At 31.9% G+C, this 22062-nt stretch overlaps 2 protein-coding genes across 3 annotated transcripts; one reads left to right on the forward strand and one right to left on the reverse strand.

Moving 5' to 3' along the window:
- Positions 1-208: 208 nt before the first annotated feature.
- LOC145324458 (uncharacterized) lies at positions 209-9760 on the reverse strand. The gene is made up of 5 exons (XM_080167045.1): positions 9665-9760; positions 4779-5065; positions 4397-4508; positions 711-768; positions 209-273 (listed from the first exon to the last, which is right to left on the reverse strand). Exons 1-5 carry the CDS (start codon positions 9728-9730, stop codon positions 209-211), a joined length of 588 nt encoding a protein of 195 aa, XP_080023171.1. The 5' UTR covers positions 9731-9760.
- Positions 9761-16081: 6321 nt separating this feature from the next.
- Positions 16082-20889, forward strand: LOC145324204 (uncharacterized). 2 transcript variants are annotated; one of them, XM_080166825.1, is made up of 5 exons: positions 16082-16128; positions 17631-17737; positions 18253-18381; positions 18821-18875; positions 19582-20889. In XM_080166825.1, exons 1-5 carry the CDS (start codon positions 16112-16114, stop codon positions 19649-19651), a joined length of 378 nt encoding a protein of 125 aa, XP_080022951.1. In that variant the 5' UTR covers positions 16082-16111; the 3' UTR covers positions 19652-20889. The 2 variants fall into 2 exon arrangements, with proteins under 2 accessions (XP_080022951.1, XP_080022952.1); XM_080166826.1 differs by having other exon boundaries at positions 16086-16128; positions 18286-18381.
- The last annotated feature ends 1173 nt before the right edge of the window (positions 20890-22062 follow it).

Consider the following 22062-nt stretch of genomic DNA (forward strand, 5'->3'; position numbering starts at 1 on the left):
ACCTCCCAAGAGAAATCTCCCCTAGAAAAAAACTAAAATTGAAAGGGCTTTTAGCGAAGACCGTACAATCAAAGGGCAGGTTGTTTGTAAAACGCTAGGCTACATAATATTAGCAAGAATTGTGATGTATCCTGTCCTCTAGGGGTTGTCCACCCCATTCCACTTATTAAAATTGACTGATTAATAAATCATCCATATTTGTATATATTTAAAATAAATTGATTCCTGTTGAATGAATTATAAAATGTTGGACTTGATATCCGTCTGATTCTCCTGAAAAAATACAAACAAGGATGACAACATTCATAAGTAGGAAAGTACAACAAACGAACAAACGTATAATATGAGTTAATGTTAAGTCGTCATAATAAGAAAAAACGAGAATATGAGATTTAATAATAGTAGAAAAATTACGATACCTTTGTAAAACTAAGTATTATTATCTTTTTTAGCAGGGCTTACAGACAGACAGACGGACGGACAAAGTAAGTTGTTTACTTATCGATCCTTTGTAAGGGGTATGTTCACCAAACAACAGTCTATCTTAAATAGTAGACGAGAAAAACTACATTTCCTCTACGGGTGGACTGACGGACAGAAAAAGTGTTGTATAGAGTAGCTTCACTACTAAATTTTTTTATATTTCTCCATATTAGGAAAGATGCATCAAAGAGTAGGTAATATATACGCTAATAATAAAAAAACCTCACCTAACTTTATTGACAAAGCTAAAGTGTTGTTTTGACTTGATTTTCGGACTAGGAAATTCTGAAAGAAAAAAAAGTGGGTTAAAAATATGGTAATAGAATGTTTTTCTGTCTGTCTATTTATCTGTGCTTCTATTGACACATTTTTGCCTTCTCTATGGGCTCTGTATATGACAGGGCAGAAAATAGCATAAAACCATTCATCTAAAAATAAAACAGCCCAAGACCATCCCAGAACCTATCTTTACTAAAATGGAAAAATAACTCATTCTGTTCAGTGGTTTACGAGATCTTACGGACGATAAAACTTTTCTACTTTTTATCATAAGGATGATAATGGATAAATAATAAGGTAAATTTGCATGGTTTAACAAATGGCTCCGTCCCTATTGGAAAATCTTTCTATCGGAAGGCAGAGTCACCTCCCTTCCCCTCCATAAGTTCATTATAAGCCCCACATATAAGGACAAACAAGCCATATAGGTGGTTTGCGATATTTGGTACAAACATGAAAACACTTTACTTGTAGAAAAGGATAAATAATTGACATTAGTAAAAACCCTAATTGACTTTAAATGTATCCTTGAATTCATGTCAATAATTGTTCAAAATTGACATAAACATACTAAAGAAAAATCGGTAGATAAATAAAAATAACGACCCTTAAATAAGTGAGAAACATATAAAATTTAGACGAAAAATAAAAAAGTTCAATTTATATATTTAACTTTCAGCTGTATCCCTAGAGGCCTCTAGGGGAACTTGAGGCTAAGAGGAGGAGAAGTTGAAAATTCGACCCATCTGTTGAAATTTTAAGAAATATTAAAGAAATATTTTGGAGTTTTTTTTCTTAGGGCAAATTATCTTGGGAGTGCAAATTTACCCTTCTCCATAATAGTCATAAACCTTTCCTGGACCATTAAGAAGCTTTACTGCAAAGGAGAACCATATCATCGATTAGCAATATCCATCGCTTTACATAAACACAGAGAAAGAAAGACATCCTGTTAATTTTATATATGGGTCTTGTTAGAATATTTATCCTGTCCCAAATTATGGAGAAATGTAATCAAAGATTATTATTTGTTTTATTACATCAAACAAAACATAAAAAAACATGAATTTCACAAAAAAAATGTTGGATTGGATTTGGATATAGATAATGATTAAAAAAAGATACCACTTCACTTAAGTAATGTTGGGAATAGTCTTTTTCGTGGCAACGCCCGTTAATTCGTCGTATTTTAAAAATGGCTTTTGATAGGTTATTTTAGGTTAGGTTAGGTTATATTGGGTTAGGTGATTGCCCCACAGGGTTAGGCAATTGCCCCCCTGCATGGGCTAGAATAGGAGAAAAGCTACTGTGAAAAAAAAGAATTGCCACGAAAGGGACTATACCCGTAATGTCTATATGTCTGTTTTTATGTTTGTTCGTTCAGTATGATTTGGAAACGGTATCATTAAAAAACCCCCATCCTTACTTTTTATAAAAAAATAAAGCCAGACTAATTTTTGAACTTTTATTACTTTTTGGTGGTTTTTCCATGTTGTTTCTGGGCCACAAACGGACTTTTTGGTTAACTTAGGTAAAGGTTAGATAAGCAACGTAGAAAGGGGCCCCTGCACGGGCTAGAAATCATCCTTTCAATGATAATAATCCTTATCCATAGTAAGAATTGTTTTAGTCTCTCATCAAAATTTTGGACAAATTTTGTCATGAAACGTTGTAAAACACGGCCAGTTTTTAAATAAACTTTTTTTTACAATTTTTTAGCGGTCCAGCTACTTTTTCCCAGCTGTTATTTTTTAGGCGTAGATTTCTACAATTAGGGTTGATCTTTTCTATCTTAAATTAAGGCATGTTAGAATTGCCGTGTCGATTTTAAACTTGGCATTAATATTCTACTCTTATTGTAAACATTATTGTCTAGGTAATTGATTAGAAAATGCCCTTTTTTAAAAACCGAGATCGAAAAAAACCCATTGTATTGTTGAGTCACCATTTGTGATTTTATTTTCTCATTGATTTTTGAATGAAATTTTTTTCAGAACTTTTGATTTGTATGACTAAATAATTTCGCGCCGCGTTATAATTAAAGATGTTACAAATTTTTCCTTCAGATTAATAGTTAGGATATGGGGTAATGCATTGGCCCAAAACATGCGCAAGTCCATCAAACAGTTAGATATTACCTAACCTAATACATTAGTTATCCTTTTTGTTAACATGACGTTAAAGTTACATGGACAGTAAATTCGCCTTGAGGTAAATTAATTTTTTAACCATCAAGAGAAAATCTATTTTGTGAGTTATTAATTATCAAAAATATTATTATTTAATGCTGCGCTACTTATGAACATAATATTCTCTGTGCAACTAAGAATGAATACATGTAGATTAATCTAAATAAAACTGTCTTTAAAATATTCAAGTAAAAGAAAGGCAGGTATTTTGTTTTTCCCTTATTTACATTCCAAAAGATTAGATAGGGGTCTAATAAATTAATCACAATAGCAATCTACAGCAACCCATTTTTATTTGAATGCATATGATTAAGTATAAAAGAAAACAATACATTTTGCCTAAATATTAATAGTTATATTCCTTCCATGGACCATCAATGTCAAGGAAAAACATATCGGTCAAGCGGTAAGCAAGATCCTTTGGTTAAAAAAAAATACATAGACATCTAATTACTTTTATATAAGGGTAGGATATGATTCCTAATTAGTAAAACATTAGATTATGATATGTATAATGTATATTAATAAAGTGCATTGATGTTGACGCCTTTCTAAAGGCTTTTATTTTGGGGTAACTGTGCTAAATATAGGTACTAGCCGGTCTCTACCAATAACGAAATTAATTCGGGGAAAAAATCACGAAACCTATACGTGTTTTTCAGCTGTAGTTGGGGGGCAACACATCATAAAATTGACGACATCTACATTTGCCCCCCAAATATTATATTAGATTTATTTCGCTTGTTGGTTATACCTTATTCCTGGGTACTAGCATTCTTGCTTAAGTTTTTATTTAATTTGATACAACATAACTTGGCGTTGCTACAAAAGACCTACTCTACAAAAGACCTACCCCTACAAAAGGCCTACTCTACAAAAGACCTACCCCTACATAAGACCTACTCTACAAAATACCTACCCCTACATAAGACCTACTTTACAAAAGACCTACGAATATATATTGTTATATAAACATCAAACTTATTAATAGAGGAATACATAATCAATACTTGGCCGCAGCGCTCGGCCTCCTGGCCTGCCTAGCCGCGGGCGCTCGGCCCCCTTGCCTATAACCTAACCTAACCTTACCTAAATATTGTAAAAAAAAATATTAAAAGTTGAAAAAAATCTACCAACCACTTTTTGTAAATCAACGAAATTCTAAAATATAATTAAGTTCATGTACGATAAACATTCATACATTGTTACATATAAGTTAGGTTAGGTTAGGTTATAGGCAAGGGGGCCAAGCACCCGCGGCTAGGCAGGCCAGGGGGCCGAGCTCTGGGGCCATGACCTTCTAGCATTACGATTTTTTGTAGAGTAGGTCTTTTGTAGGCGTTGGTCTTTTGTAGAGTAGGTCTTTTGTAGGCGTTGGTCTTTTGTAGAACCGACGAGTAGGTCTTTTGTAGAGTAGGTCTTTTGTAGCAATGCCCATAACTTACCCCTTTTTCTTTAGCATGAAGAAACCTGTTTGCCTCCTGCCGGCTCAGCTCAGGTATAAACCAGATGGAGTTTGTACGGATCAGCCGTTCCAGGTGACTTATTGGTTCACCACTGTAATGTCACGGATGGGGATGATAATAATGGAAACATGTATCTTTCTAGCCTAAAACCTGCCCTAAAGCCTCCCTGAAGACTGACATTAAGTCGACGTAATTGTCAGGTAAATTAAATCTTTATTAATAACATGTTTGATTTGTAACATCTTTAGGAAATTATGATAATTAAGTGGCCCCACTTCTAAAAAAGCTCCGCATTATCTTTTTTTTATAGTTTTCATTAGAATCTAAATTAAATTGATATTCATAATCATTATTCCCATCCCTGCAATTATTATTGGCTAACAAATCCTCAATGATACCATTATTCACTTGATCACTATCACTGGTACTGTAATGCACTTGATCACTTAGAAAATCACCATTATTATCATGTATTACTGGTACATAACCATTATTAACTATTACGTCAGCATGGCTGGTAGTAAATGTATCACTATCATTATAACTAATATTATTGCTGTGTCTTGATTTACTAAAAGCCTTGGCTTGAACCAAAATGTCGGCGTCACTGTAAAGTTTATAAATGTCTTCTTCGCCTTTCTGTGTAGCCTAAAATAAAATATTTCAACTATTTAAGACCATTATAAAGATTATAATAAAGCATTAAAAGCAAATAAGACATTTCAAGAGCAAATTAACCCTATTTCTTGGGAGATTCCAGATAATAACTTTTCCTGGGTGGGAGGGGATGAGGGTAAAATGACTGTCATCATACCTCGGAAACTATAATTCTGTAATTTTTTTAATTCAGTAATATTGATTTCAATTGATTGATAAAAAATTCTGAGAGTAGTTGCATAAAAGTGCAATGTAAAATTTTGTTAGCTCTATATTTCCATGCACAAATTAAAATACTGACAGCCAAAGAAAAAAAAATACTAGAATAGTAACTTTATCACTTAAAACGATATCTTGAGCCTTTTCACTATGAAAAATTATTATAAACTAAGTTTCTTAAGCTTTCTTATTATTATAGTTCTTAATGTTGTTCATATAAGCATGAAACAAGAATAAAATATCCATAGCAAACAAAGAAAGAGACTAAATTATAATTGTACGTACAGTGACTATAATCTATTAAATATTGATAATTTCATGACGATTTCAGTGAGGCTTACACGCGGCTTACGCGCGGCTTCCGATCCCTGCTTTTTATGCTTGGAAAAAAAGAAAGAAAAATGAAAATATGTTTCTTTAAATTCCCCAATCACCCCTTAAAGCCTTTTGAAAAAAGGAAATAAAAAAATAGGGGAAGGGGAGCACTTTCATGTGAAGGAAAATAGCTTAAAACCACTATAGGATCATTAGGTATAAAATGCTCAAGACGGACAGATAGATATCCTATTACTTAGTTACATATATAGTTAATTGTAAAAGAAACAAACGGACGTACAAATTATGGAGTTGCTTTGCTAATAATGAAGCTGATCTCGCTGACTCAGAGCTAGGTAATTTCTATAGATATGCGATATCGAAGTATGACAATAGATTTATATGACTTAAAACCGTTATTGAACTGTTAAATAAGTGTCACTAATAGACCTTAAAACTGGCGCTAAGTTGCAAAAAGTGTTATGTTTCAAATCCTATAATCTTATCATATACATAGGTGTTCCATAAGAATTATTAGAAGAAATAGTATAAAAAAAACAAGATTGGTTTTTAACACAACTTATGCCTTTTGAAATAAAAAGAATAAAAGAACTATAGGTTGAACGTTTGAAATATGACTGACAAAAAAATTGTATATACAAAATAACGAGGGGCAAAAAGGTTATTCTAGACTTTGATAAACTTCTGAAATAGGAATATTAAATCATGCAAATATTTTTTATAGAATTAAAATTCAACTTTATATTATTGAAATGTCAATCCAATGGTTCGTTAATCCATCTGTAGAACAAATATACATTGCAGGTGGAAAAATATAGGCACTTCTAGACACTACTTGAACCAACAGAATCAGTTGAAATAAAAAGAACCCAAAGTAATTCATCCAACGAATGAGAGAACGTCTATGAAACATTGAATTACAGAACAAATGTAAAAATTGTAGTAACTCTGAAACAAAATATCATATAGCTAGAATCGAATAAAATCATTGAATATTTATTCCTATTCCTAGAATAATACTGAAAATGTTTTTGAATACCATGTTGTGTGTGTGTGTGTGTGTTTGTGTGTGTGTGTGTGTGTGTGTGTGTGTGTGTGTATTACTGCCTCGGTGCATAACTGACAAACTGACTTATGGAAAGAGACAAATATATAGGAAAAAAAACAATTAGATTAAATAAAATAGGCATAAAACATATATAGATTTATAGAACTATTATTGATAATCCTAATATGTAAATTAGTAAGGTTTTATGTCTGAAGTTTAAGATTTCAATAACTACCAAACCAATAGTAAATTTTTCAATTTTAGGAAAGCTTTTTATGGGTCCCGGTAATGGTTTTAGGCTTTTCATTTTTAGATTTAGGCCATGGAATTGTTTCAGGCTGTTGCTATGCTCTTTCTTAACCCTCTGAATATAGAGCCTTAGATGCTAGGGGCTCAGTCTCACTCTCTAGTATAATAAAAAAATAATTCTAAGCAAATTGAAAACGAAAATATTTAGAAGCATATAAATTTTTTTTATGAGTCTATATCACTATCACAAAACAAGGATAATAACATCCATTGCACCATAGAGTTTTTTTTAGAAAATTTATAACATGATAAAAACCCCATAAAGTGATAAGTTTGGTCCACATTAAAGGTAAGATATAAAAGGTATAATTTAGAAAATAACATTAATTAAACTTAGACTTGTAAAGTCACTTTTCTACAAAAAAAAAGATATGCTTGCTTTCATAAATACGTACAAACATAATAAATTAACAGCGTAGCTTCGATCCTACGGTAACTATTTGACTATAAAACAAATACTGACAACTACCGAAAATAGTAACCAATTATTAAAAAAAACCTGCGCGACCAAAACAGATTGAAAGTCAAAATTCTTTCTAACAAAAATTGGCGGTTTTTAATACGTTTTAGAGTTGCTTCACTACAAAATCTGCTTGACTGACCAACAAATAACTGGCTGACGTACTAACTGACTGACTGAATAACGCATCGAATACGAATTACAATACAAGAAAGAACTACGGATATTTGAATGAAGCAAGAAGGGAGGGAGGGATGGTTCAATGGAATATATAAAAGTGTAGAATATTTTCTTCTATTCTATAATAGCTGTAATCACAGAAAAAAAGAAAAAGTCAATAATAATTTCGGAGGGGGCAATTTCTCTTGAGGGTGGTGGCACCCTCTCCCAGAATAGTTACAAAACTTTTCGAGGACCTACGAGAAGATACATTTTCATATCAGTTCAAAATTTAGCGGGATCCCTTATTACATACAGATAGACATCCTGTTACTTTTATACGAGGATTATACATGGGATACACTGCTTCTAACCTAATCCCTGAAGAAAATCAAAAAGTAACCACAAAAGATAAGAAGATCCTTTTTCTAGGTTAAACAGGGATAAGATAATGAACGATAAATTAAAATATATCCTCAATGATGTTGAACAAAATTACTCCATATGTATATTAAAATTATTGGCTGATAAGTTTGAAACCAACCAACGAAAATTTAACAAAAGTACCGAAAGTTATTAAGCCAACGATAAGAGGGTTATAAAACTTTGGTACTTATAGTCTCATGTCCTCTCACACCCTGAGGTTAAAAAGATGTTTCTAAAGGGAGTGATTTACAGTAAGACAGAATAGTATTAGGCCGCTTAATCAAGTAGATAATATACTGTGTAATAATATTGCGTAAAATAGATTTAGAAATGAATAAAATATTTTTCAATATAATTTGAATTGTCCGTTCGTCCGTCTGTAATAAACGGATACGGGATAACCTATAAAGGACGAATACCACGTGAATTAATTATTGGCTATCATTAAACCGAATCTTGCTTAATAATATGCAAAATTATATGGTCAATCGTCCATTCAGACAACAAAACCTTTAATAAATTGATTGCATGCCCTTTGTCTGGAAGTCCTATTTGTGCATGAGGATAATTTAACCTGATTTGGGCCAACGTATTCCCCCCTACTCTTTTTTTAGCGCACCTGACATAGCAGCAATATGACTGTTTTTAACATCTTAAGTTATGGCGCAGTGTTGTGCCGAGATCAGAACCTGTCACCTTTATTAAGTAGCTTCGATACAAATATAATTGAGATGACACTTCCATTACAAATATTAATATCTGGCTTGATATTTTCCTTTAAGAGCAAAAAGTGTGATTCGACCTAATGAACAAATAAATAGATCTAAAATTAAGCAAACATCATTTAATTGTTATCACATGAATGTGTAATATTAAGGACTGGTGGATAAATATAAATAAATTATAGAAAAAAAGGGTCTAATTAGGTTTTAAGTCATCTTTAGAAATATAATAATATTGAATGTAAATTTAGGCTAAAATATTGATTATTTTATTATTTTAAAGGCATTTCATAATTATGGAAGTTTATCTTAATTTAAAAGTAACATGGTGTCTATGAGAAAGAAATGAACTGCTGAACTGATATGGTTTTTCTTTACATTGTAGAGCTTCTCATAGGAAGGTTTATAACTATTTTGAGAGGGTTACATCCTCCCTCCCAAATCATTTCTATAAAAAAAATGCCCCCCCCCCCTTCTTCAGAATTTAATTAACTTTTTAGCGACTGTTGGGTGCTAACTAAAACTAATTTATTTCTCTTATTTTAGTTCCTGTTCGGCCAATTGTTTAATGAAACATAATATATTTAATTTAGGCGATAAGAAATTTAAGAAATCATATGGGTTAGATACAAGTTTTCACACAATCAAATAATCGAAGCTTTCGTACGTCAGTATGTTCGTACATTCGTAATATATCTTTTATAGCATGACTGACAGTCTGACGGACCAAGTAAATTGTTTACTGGATATTCAATGGTAAGGGTATAACATCGCCAAAAAATCAACAATCAATCTAAAATAGAAGCAGAGAAAATCAAATTTCTCCCAAAGCGTTACAAACGGACTTACTGAATGACGTACATTCAAAGTGAATTAAAGAGTTGCTTTACTATTGAAAATAAAAACTGTACCTGTTCTAAAAATTCTAATATCTCTTTATCCAATTCAAATTCACCGTAATCATTTTTTAGCGCCATTTTTAACAACTATGGCTAATTTTACATTCTGAAAAAAATATACATCATAGTTTCTTATTGCATCGTATTATAGCCATCTTTCCGCGGATATTAAAATGGCCCAGACTAACAAAAATGGTATTAGTTTTATGATTTTTATTTTATTGCCTATCAATGGAAAGTTTCTAGATCGATGCTACACATGATTTTTCAGTATGGCCGAGAACTGGTTCTAATCGAGGGGATATCAATCAGGTTGGAAGCCATGTCGAAAACATGTTGTTTATTGGTCAATTTTAAATTGTTATAAATCCCACTTTAAATGGCATTAAAATTATTTGATGTGTGGTATAAACACAGCTAGTCCATACTCCATGATCAGAAAGAAATAATCAACTTTTTTATTTCAATATCGATTTAAACCCCTTGTATTCATGAAAAAATAATCCAGTTTATTCGTAATGCTTATTTGCCATTTAGATAATGAAAGTGGACCTACCTCTAGCAATTCTAATAACTATTACAATAACATAAATTGGAAATATTTAGATATTACATTTACAATAAAATCTTCAAACGCATTACAAAATTATTCATAAACAAGGACAATAAAAAGTAAAACAAAAACCATAATATAAGTCATCTACATATCACCTATCTCAGAAATCGGCCATTTCAAATAAATATTTACTATATTTTTAAAGACTTGTTTCATCGTGAATATGTTACAATTGTATGTAGTATTTAAACAAATATATCCTTAAGATAATTAATACTCTACCCTTTAATTGCACGTCAATTGTTTAAAAGTTATTATTGTGTGCATGGTATAAAGTAGAGACTGCCTAATCCAATAGGGTTTTAAACCTTTCATAGCCCTCTATGAGATGGTCAAATGACCTAAGCCCCAATACCTCCAAAAATTTATTTTTGTTTTGAAAATTAAGATAGTTCCAACCGTTTACGATATCTTAGCGGAAAGACAGTTATCATGTTACTTAGAATAAAGGATGGAAGTTAGTTTTAAGTTTTAACTGTGACTCAAAATCTTTTTTTTTTTTACTAAATGTACAAACCTTTCCATGTTTAGAAACTTTTTCTATGGTTGCATTTTCATGTTTATATTGTTTATTTTATAGGAAACAATGAATACATGCTCATGTTGCATCCAGGGGCGTTCATAAGGGGGGTAATAAGAGTTGAGAGTATATACCCTTTACAGAAGTCCAGGGCGTAAGGGGCCATATACAAAGTAGCACCCCCCCCCCCTCCTAGCCCTTCTAAATATTTTCATGTTTAATTGTTTATTTTATAGAAAAACAATGAAGCTCTAAAAAGTGACTTAACAAAGCCGTGTGACGTCTTAAAAATGAGGGAGGAGAGGAAAGTTGGAAAGGAAACTCCTTAAAATGCGATGGATCTATTGACGTCCCACGGCTCTTTGTAAAGTTTCGGAAACAATGAATACATGCTCATGTTGCATCAAGGGGCGTCCACAAGGGGGGTACCAGGGGTTGTTCATGTTCAGGGGCGTAGGGGACGTATACAGATTAGTATAACCCCCCCTTATTATAAATATTTTATAGGAAACAGTGAATACATGCTCATATTGTATTTAGGGGGGTTACAAGTACCCCTTACAAGTCCTGGGCATAGGAAACATATACAAAGTAGTACACCACCCACCCTTTCTAAATATATTTGCATATTTATATAAAGAATAAGATTTATGTTTTTTGAAGCATGGCCGACAGACAGACGGATAAAGCGGACCGACAGACAGCCAGACAAAATTAATTATGGAGTAGCTTTGCATATTAAATAAATGACGTGGATAAAAAAATCATATTTTACATTTAATTGGTGAGGCTAATTTAAAGGAAATTAAATCAATATTTAAATTTAAATTTAGCCATGATGATAACGATTACCTATAAAAGAAAAATTAAAAAGTCAACTATGTTGGTAATGAATCATATAAAAAATTACAATACAGTCTTTTCTCTAGTCGCCCTCCCAAGGACCTTTTGCTGACTTACAATCGGGTCTTTGAAAATCAACCTATAGTGTCGGAATTATTAACACAGAAAAAAATTGCTAACAGACAAAAAAAGTCTCTGTAAAAGGGAGGCAGCTAGTTATCTGTATATACATTGTAACCCTTACAATCCGCTCCTGAACGTCCCTGCATTTATCCCCATATTGCCAAACTATTTTCTTTATTGTCCTAATAACACATGGTTAAAAGGATAGCTAAATGAGAGAGAGAGAGAGAGTAAAAGAGGTACTTTGTAGGAAAGACAAGTGGCTTCGCCCCTAAAAGCATTAATATTTCTGTTGGGAGGGTGTTGGTACCCTCCCCAAAAATATTTTAAACCTTCCTACGACCTCTGAGAAGATACATTGTAAAGGAAAAACATATCGGTTCAGCGATTAAAGAGATCCACCATTAATTTTAATACCCAAATGAATATGTTTATGTTTATGTTAATTAGACAGCCTGTTACTTTTATATAAGGATAATAATTGCAAGTCTATACATATATAATGAGACATCCTATCCCAGCATCCCTGGAATAAAGAGAAAATGCAGATACAGAGAAAAAAACATGTACACAAGTAAAGCGAGAGACAAGTATTTAAAACCCTACCTATCGTTTTGCCTCATTTTTATCACCTGAAGATCCTGTCAAAATAAAACTTAGGTTAGGATCTGAAAGCTAAACATAAGCATTTCTGTTGCTGCGACAAGTTAAAATGCGTAACTATTAAGAAACGGCGGTGGAACCGCCGCTGCCACCGATATATTTTTAGATTTCTTACAAAATTAGACAAATTTGAATTATTTGATAAAAACTGTTTTTCTCAAAACAATCCCCCTTATATTATGTTGAGTAGACTAGTGACATGTTTGAATTAATGAGCACACAAATTGTTTTGCCTTCTATAATTAGGCAGTAGATAGTTACAATGGTTCCACCGCCGTTTCTCACATTGTGGCTCAATTATTGCATAATTTAATCGTTATAATACTGTTGTCAAGTCTTATAACACATAACCGGGATTAAAAAAGAAACTCATGTTCATTTTTTATTTGTGTGCATGTATTTGCCCCCCCTTAATTTTCCAGAGCTTGATCTTTAAATCATTTTAGGGGTGATTTGGATCGGGGCGCGCCAAACTTTCAGCCAATTACAGCGCTGCATTTTGAAAATGCAGAGCTGTGATTGGCTGAAATTTTGGCGCGCCCCGATCTGAATCGCCACTAAAATGATTTAAAGATCAAGCTCTGTGGTCTGGATACCCTTCTCTGCGCCTCTGAGTCCATGGTAGCAATGTATCTGTAGCAAGAATGCCAATAAACGGGGGACTAATCTATGGAAATTAATCAAATTAATAAACAATAATGTTTTCATGTTCCTGTGTTCTACATCATGGGTATTGCTTTTATTAGCGCAGCAACTCTACAACTTTGGTCTGTTAATGATATCAAATAATGTCACTACTATTGAGTTGTTTCTTTATATAGGCAGTAATGTCCAGTAGACATTTACAAGATGTATGTGTATTGTGTAGGGGCGGGGTAGTCTTGTATTATTTATTCCTAACCCCTACGGGGGTTATAGCACTGTAGGGTTATCCTGTACCCAATATAATATAACTTGAGGTAACACACTAAACCCCCTTCTCTTATTTTTATTCTGTAAAGGGTGAGGCGTTTCGGAGCTTTTTAGGGAAAATGCCAAAACTTTTATCACAATTTTTTTGTTTAGCTTTAGGTACCTCAAACTTATATTTTTCTTGCCTGAAGCGGCTTGATGCGCATGGATAAATGCTTGGGGGCGAAGCCAATTAAAAGAAAACTCAGCAAAATATCTTATTCATGATACTTTCCTTTTAAAATAAATCTTATAGATTTTTTAGATAAAATTAAAAACTTTTTAGCTTTCTAAATGCAAAATTGAAAATAATAATGTACAATATGGAAGCTGTAAATAATCTTAATTTTGTAAAGAGGTTCTTTGGTGCTTAAAAATTACCTTTAGATGGCTGAAACCCTCAAATTATTTTTATTTAAATAGAAAATAAGAGATAATATTTTATCCAATGAACAATTGGGGAGGCCATAACCCTGTGGGGCTACCCAGTACCCAAAACTACGACAAAAATAACCCCCTACCTCCCCCCCCCCACCCAGCTTCTTATTTTAAAATACTATATAATGGGGGGGGGGGGGAGAGGGCTCTATGATCAACTAGGCAATTTGAGGGAATGCGCCAATTCTTTAAAAGTATGAAACAAACAGAAAGTTATTATGAAAGTAATAGAATGAATCAAACTTGAATTCATTCAAAACTATAATTTTTTAAAATTCACTTTAATTATTCCATTTATTACAAGGTACATATTATTTTCACATTTTTCATCTGTGAAATCACATTATTTTTGAAATTCACAACACAGTTTTTTAAGGGTTTTGACACTTTTAACAACGTTATTCCATCGGACATAAAGTTTTGACTAAACAGTAAACTAAAATAATTTTGAAACATTTCACACAGTTTCAATGCTTTAGGTTGGGTTAAAAAAATATTTTAATCCAATATCACAACATGATATCTGCCTATGAAGCCTGATTTCGTGCTGTAATTCTGCAAGAGTGACTTAAAAAATCACTATAAGCGGAAAGTTGAATGAAAGTATATACATATGCACACAGCAAAATATTGAAAAGCCCCACCCCCCATTCACCACCCCTTTGTGTCGCGTGCCGCGCGAAGACAACCCGTTTGGGCGCGTAACCCCCCCCCTCCCCCCATCTTTCTCGCCTCCTATGATATATGTGTATCTTGTATTGATAAGAGGGGAGTAGCGATTTACATTCGAGATGATTTTTAGTTGCACAGTACATTGTACAAGCTACTCTGAAACTAAAGTCTTTCCGTCCGTAAGTTCGACCAAGCATGTAAACAAAAATTATATCATTTCAGTTGCCATCAAAGAAAAATTTTATAATGTTCGATTATTAGTCATACCGCTCTTTGGATGTTTTATAGCTGCTTTTACATTTAAAGATTTTTTTAAAGCGAAGCTTTTCTATAATTAAGTTTGGTCCGTGCGTACATCTGCCGTTACGGATAGCTAATTAAAGTCTACTCCTTTTTATTATAGGTTTCAAAATAAAAGATAAAATAAAGATTTTGGGGGCGATTTCTCTTGGAGGTACCCTCCCTCACAAAAAAGTTATAAACCTCCCCTAAACATTACACTGTATCAAGATCCTGTGGTATAGAAATACATCATATTACTTTTACATAAGGATTATAGCTGTCCGAAAATTGATGACTAATTTATTTTTGTTTAATGATAGGATTATTAAACACAATTAGCTAATTTTAAAATACAATAAAAAATTCCGAATCCTTATAATTATATCTTATAAGTAAACAAAACAAGGATGACAACATCCACAAAAGCAAATATAAGGTCAAACACACGTATATTAATAAATAGTTAAATATTCAACATTATTTAGATTCTGAACAAAAATTTTTATAAAAAATTATCATAATTTAATTAAATAAATATAGGATGCTTATTGTTGACATTTTAAGACTTGTATATAGATATGCTTTTGTATAACAGTATGCCTGATGGTTTAAGGAATCAATATTCTAAAAATCAAGTAGATAAGATGATTATGTTATATAAAATTTTGTTTCAAAAAAGCTAAAAAAATACATTGTGCTAAAAATGGACATACACAGACTTTATAGCTACGGTTATAGAGTTGCTACGCATTCTAAGTTGTACCTAGTTGTTACAGGAATCATAATGCTTAGTTTGAAACCAATAGGACAATTCTAACATGCCAAACTTTAAGATTGAAGCTAACCGTTTCAAACGGACTTTCAAACAGACGGACCGACCCTAATTTTAGAAAAGTTTAGATTTTTTTTAAAAATAGAGAATTTTATAATTTTTGAAAATAATCGATTTTAAAACATTTCTCTCATTATGATCTTTTCAACCAAAGATAGAGAATAAGAATAAAAAATCATTTGTTAGAGTAAATTAAGAATAATGACATCCATAAAAGCGATCATGCTATGTTTGTCGATCATGCTATAAAAGACAAAAAAAGGTTTCGCAATTTTATACTAATTAAAAGTCACATATCCTCGCTCTTTCTTTTTCTTTTTTTATGACTTCTAATCTTCGGCTCTATAACTGACTTTGTCCGGTTATCCATCTATGATTTCTTTTAGCTTCATTGCTTTTGAATTATTTAAAACATATCTCTGTTCTCAATCGATTTAAAATTTTCTCTGAAATTTACAGATTAGTATAAATAGTTTGATTATCATAATAATTCTCTCATTATAATATTTCTTCTATACCATGAAGGATATGTCTACAGGAACTGCTTTCTATCTTTTTAAAACATTATCTTTTTTTCTAGAGTTGCTACTCTGTTATTTTTTGTATTAAATTTAGTGTTATCATCATGTACAGAAGTAAGATCAGATCATAGGATATAAAGTTAAAGAATAGAGGAGGGGGCAAGAGTTAACCCCATCGTTGAAAGACCCTAAAAAGCAACATTGCTAGTACTAAGATTTTTTAGCTTACACTTTAAACATTCGCAAAATTTATATGGAATTTTATTTACTCCGCATATCTAATGCATAGACTTCAAAATTACCTCAAAGATTAATTAATTAAATTTCAAAACTGCCGAATTAGAGCTTAATCATATCATACTAAATCAACCTTGTATGGCTGGAGTATGGTTGGTTAACCTGTCCTAATAAGTATAGAATCTAACATTAAGGTTTAAATAAGAGTAAATGAAATAATTACATTATTTCACAATAGAACATCTACTGATTGGGGTATTTTATATAAAAGGTGAAGAACAGCTTGGCAGTGTTTTTTTGCAGTTATAATTTGCAACTTTTTTAAATGTATAAATTTTTAATGTTCAAATTGGCGAAAAGTTTCGTGATTTTTAACATTTAAATCGTATTATTGAAATCTAGGCGTAGTTTTAAAAACCCAAATATTTTTCTGTAATACTTCATATGTATGTATGTAATCATGCTTTTGAATAATAATTGGATTGAAATTTTGAAAGATGCGAACCAATTATCAAATCAATTCGCAAAGCAAAACTTTTCTACACATCCGTAACCAATCCAAAAATACGATTTTGTTCTAAATTTTAGGCATGTTTAGATAAATTTCAAAATTCAAACTTTACATTATTATTTCTGTAACAATAAAGTACAAATAAAGCGTTGCAACCTTACAATTATCACCAGAAAATCCTTACTTCCATTATAAACATACTAGTTGCTTCGAACCTAGACTCTAAGGAAGGGCAGTGCAGGCCTGGGAAATAGCCTAAAACCACAATTAGACATGTAAAAGGTTCTTCTAAATGGCATAACACATTTGCACCAGCAAATTGTGAGATCTTAAGCTTCAGACAAAACACCTTACTACTTTATATAAGAGGAGGAGTTATTTTTAGCTCTGACACAATAATATTCTATGTTATTTATTCGTTCTATGCTTTTTATTGAAATATTGGTTACTAAAGAAGATTACCCCAATACTATGAGCGATGCAACTCTGTAATCAAGTATTAAAAAGCAGAGAGAGAGAGAGAGACAATAGGCTGTTTATTACACTAGTCCCCAAAGTTTTATTATAACGTTTTTTATTAACTTATCAGCTTTGGGGACTTTAATGATTTTTTTTTGAACGTTTCAACCACTAATTTTAATCTACAGAAGAGGTAATTTTGTGTATCATCATTGAGAATGAACATCAATTTATTGGCTATTGTCGGCTAGCCCTATTGTTGTCTTATCCCTTTAGATCTCTGATTAAAAATATAGAAAGTATATTGGGTAGGAATCTTGGTCCTGTTGAGTGTGGCGTGCATTGGTGAAGGAATAATGTTGGACTACCACCAGCCTGGAGAGTTTACTAGATGGATTCGTCTCAACCCTAGCATAGGTAACATAATATATTTATAAGTATAGATATATAATCCAGACAACTACCTGATCCAAATGGTTGCGTCTGTTAGCAAATTGTTTTCTGTTGTTTTAAAGGGGCTCGCTTTGTTTATATTTCCGGCGCTATTAGCTGATTTCAAATACTCAAATACAGGGTTACATAATACATATGGCTCATGCCCCCTCTATTATATTACTTTAATATATTAATAATCTATGAAAGTCTTTGTTATCTACTCAAAATAATGTAATTTGTTTCTAGTTTAAAATTTTTGGGGGGATTTCAAACCCAGCTATTGAAGGGTTAAAATTTATTATTTCAATTTGCATGGTTTTAATTTTTTTTAGCTCTTTAATAATTCCCAAAAGAATGTAATAAAAGTAAAAAAGGTTGCGGTGCATTTTTAGCAAGATGAGCGCTTGATAATCAAAGTTCCTAAAGTGTTTAAACCAAACCTGTTATTAATAATCTTTGGGTTGAAATTAAAACATGCGACTACCTGTATGACCTAGGCACCCCAGAACTCTCGGATATGAACGTTTCAGAAACTGCCAAGAAGAGGTTGGACGTGAATATCATCATGGAGGAGATGGCACAACTCAAGGGGGAGGTGAAGGAGCTCATTGATAAGTTTATATCAGGTTAGTAAAGTTAGTTCAGGTGCTCAAATATTTATATCTCCTTCATGTAGCTCACTACATTTTTTCTGCCTTTACGCTTTTTAAATACCTAGCTCTTGCGCCCTTAGCATCTAGAGGCTCTGTATTTGAAGCGATATGGAAAGGAAAGAAAAATAGCTTAAAACCATACCCAGATTTATTTGGGATAATATGATAACAAAAAACCATCTCAAGACCTATAAGAAAACCCACTGTAAATTAGAACGATAGCGGTTCATCAGTACAAACAGACATATCCTTCGGTACAGACAGACAGACACACAAACATAGATCCTGTTACTTTATTATAACGATACCTTTAACTTGACAATTAACACGCCTTAGTTTTGGTCTTTGCCTTGAACTTTGCTTTGCCTTACCTTAGAGTTATCTGAAAAGATTAATTGAAGAAATATTTCAGTATCCACAGTTCCTCCACCTGTTCTTGGCAAAGACCGTAGACCCAATCAGATGAGGTAAAACAAAAATTAAACAGCAGAAGTTTGAAAGGTGGAACATATAGTTATTTGAAATGTGTAAAATTACTGAAGTCCTATCAAATTTAAGGGCATGTCATTGACAACATTATAACTCACTAGAGGTAAGGGGCTTGGGAGGGGGGTCGAGGGGTTAATCGACGCCCCACCTCCTTTTCAATTCTAGTTTTAAAAGGAAAAGTAAAAACCTTGCCAGGACCTATGAGAAGCTACATTGATGACAACATCAACTAGTTGCGAAGGACAAAGAAAATATCGAAATCTCTGAAAATAATAATAATTTTTTTTAAAGCAACTTTCAGCTTTCTCTTTATAACTTTTTATAACTCTTTATAAATTTTTGTAACTCTTTATAACATTTTATAACTCTTTATAACTTTTTATATTGATTTCTATTATTTAAAACCTTTTTTTTTCTTTTTTTTAATGTTTTTAAAAATTTCTTTGCCATTAGCCATTTTGGGACTTCGCCCCTACAGGAGAAGGAAATGTTTCACAATCTTTTTGAATTTTATAAAACAAAGTTTAAAAGAAGAAAAGAAATTTAAAAAGAAGAAAAATAATTGAAAAATAAAAAAAAATTTAAAAAGTATAAAAAAATATAAAAAAGTATAAAAAATATTAAAAAAATTTAAAATACAACGGTTTAGAATGGTATAACATGTTCTAATTATTATTTTTTTAGAGTGAGAAATGAAATGAGAACAGTTATGAACCCGACCAAATTTTGGAGCTCTATAAACAGAAAGAAGTAAGAAAAAAAATCAGGAAATTAAGGGAACAAAAATTTGACCTCTGGGGGTAATTGAGGTGGGGTAGGGGAGGGGGTTTGAGTTCACCCGCCCCCCAACTTTTATTTTTTTTTAAAGAAAAGGTAAAAAAAATATTTTTGAATGTCATTTTTTCGTGGGCCGATTTTTCTAGGGTGATTATAGGAGGGCAGTGGTACTCTCCCCAAAAATGGATATAAACCTTCCTAGGGCCTATGTGAAGCTACGTTGTAAGGGGTAACTATATAAGTTCAGCGGGTAGTGAGATCCTTCGATACACACAGACAGATAGAAAGACATCCTATTACATTTTAAAAAGGACATTTTTTTGCAACCCTTGCATTTATCTTTAAAAGTTCTCATCAAAAGCTTAGAATTTGTTTATGATTTTTATCCCTTAATTCACAATTTTAGAATTCTTTGAGAGAAATCAATACTTAACAAAAAGAATAATTCTACCAGATTGTTTTTCTTAATCTATAATTTTATCACATCAGTTCTTTTTTTGTTGTCTAATTTATAGTATTGTATTTATTTATCGTATCGTATTACAGACAGTTTTCTGCGGATAGCAAAATGAAAAAATATAAAATTACTACCTGTTTTGTTGGTCTCAAGGGACCGATTTTCAACAAAACTGGTAATTATTTTATGTGTTTTTATTTTATTATTCATGGAAAATTGTCTATAATATGATTTTTAATTAAAATATGATTTAAAAATGTTATGTAATTTTTATATATCTATTTTTTTAACAAAATCACGAGGCGGAGATTTTGTTAAGATTATTAAAATTTATTTGTATTTTAATCTAATGTCTGAAATTCAATGCTCTTTCATACATATTATATTTTACCATAATTGTTTTATCTTTGTTAAGAGGCTGGGATGTATATATGTAATGATAAACATAAAAAATAGTTATTTATATCATATTATTGACAGCTTTCCGCGAATATTAAATTTAGAATTATAAAATAAAAAACAGTTTTGTAAGCATCTAACAAAAGGGGTATTAATGTTATGATTTTATTTTAATATTCGTGGGAAATATACATGATTTTTCAGTATGGCTGATAACTGGTTCTAATCAAGCGGATATTAATCGGATTTGAGGCCGGACTAGAATAAAAACTAACAATTGTGAATTAATTGTGACATTCTTCATAACTGTGATTTAGATGTAGCATATCAACGTTTGTCAAATAAATAAAGGACAAGCATTTTTTTTTATGTACAAGCAAAATATTTCTATAATTATCTATAATACAAAGTCTGTCTGTCTGTTTGTCTGTCTGTTTGTTTGTCTGTTTGAGCGAAGGATCTCGCTAACGTCTGAACCGATCGGGTTCTCCTTTACAGGGTAGCTTCTCATAGGTCCAGTGAAGGTTTATAACCATTTTCTTGGGGGGTGGGACACCCCTAACCCCTCCAAAAATGAAAAATAATCCCCCCCCCAAAAAAAAAAATTTGTTTTTTCATTCTAAAACTAAAATTAAAATAGTGGGGTCGACTACCCCTCCCACCCCCCAAAATTTTTTTTTTTTTAATTTTCTTTAAAACCTAAAACACGAAAAATTAGTTTGATCAAACCTCTTGGGGCAAAGCCCCTAGAGGCTAGGGGCGAAGCCGCTGTGGTAAAATTATAACCTGTTACAATCTAGCGGACATTCATCGGTTTCAAAAACGTAATGGAAACAAAATTAACCCTTCTGTAGATAAAATAATTGGTCATAACGATTGGACCAACCTATCAACATTTAATATAATTACACAAATCAAACGATTAAAAGATATCGTGGTTATAAAACTTTGGGTACCTGTGTAATTTACAGTGCAATTTCTCCTCCCTCCCTGAAAATATCTGAAAAACAAAAGAGCGCATCTATTAAAGACAGAATGTGGGGGTCCTAATTTTTTTAGAACACGCTTTGTGTGTTAAAAACAAAAAAAAATCAATTTAGGTCTTTAACTTAATATTTTTATGTCTTCTAACCGATTGAGTTCTCCATTTAATGGAAATTTCAGAAAGGTTCCTGGGTGGTTTTAGGCTATCTAATTTTATGAATTAGTCTGGAGATTGCTTCAGGCTATTTTTTATTCCCTGTCCTGAAACAGAGTCCCTAGATTCAAGGGACAGCCAATAGCATTATTACATTGTAAACAAATATTTTGTTTTCAAAATTTGTCAAACAAAAATATACCAAATGATGGTTAATGTAAACAAGGATATTAGTAAATAATTATAAAAAAAATTACCAATTTTAATCACTTTGACTCTAGGAAAACATTTGATAGGATATATTGAGAAGGAAAAAAAAGTAAACAAATTTTCTCCAATTCTTCTCTAATTATAAGGTAAAGTTTTTGAGATTTACATATCAGCATAGACGTCC

This window comes from Acartia tonsa, chromosome 7, assembly GCF_053477335.1.
Source record: "Acartia tonsa isolate MP-2025a chromosome 7, ASM5347733v1, whole genome shotgun sequence".
Lineage (NCBI taxonomy): Eukaryota > Metazoa > Arthropoda > Copepoda > Calanoida > Acartiidae > Acartia > Acartia tonsa.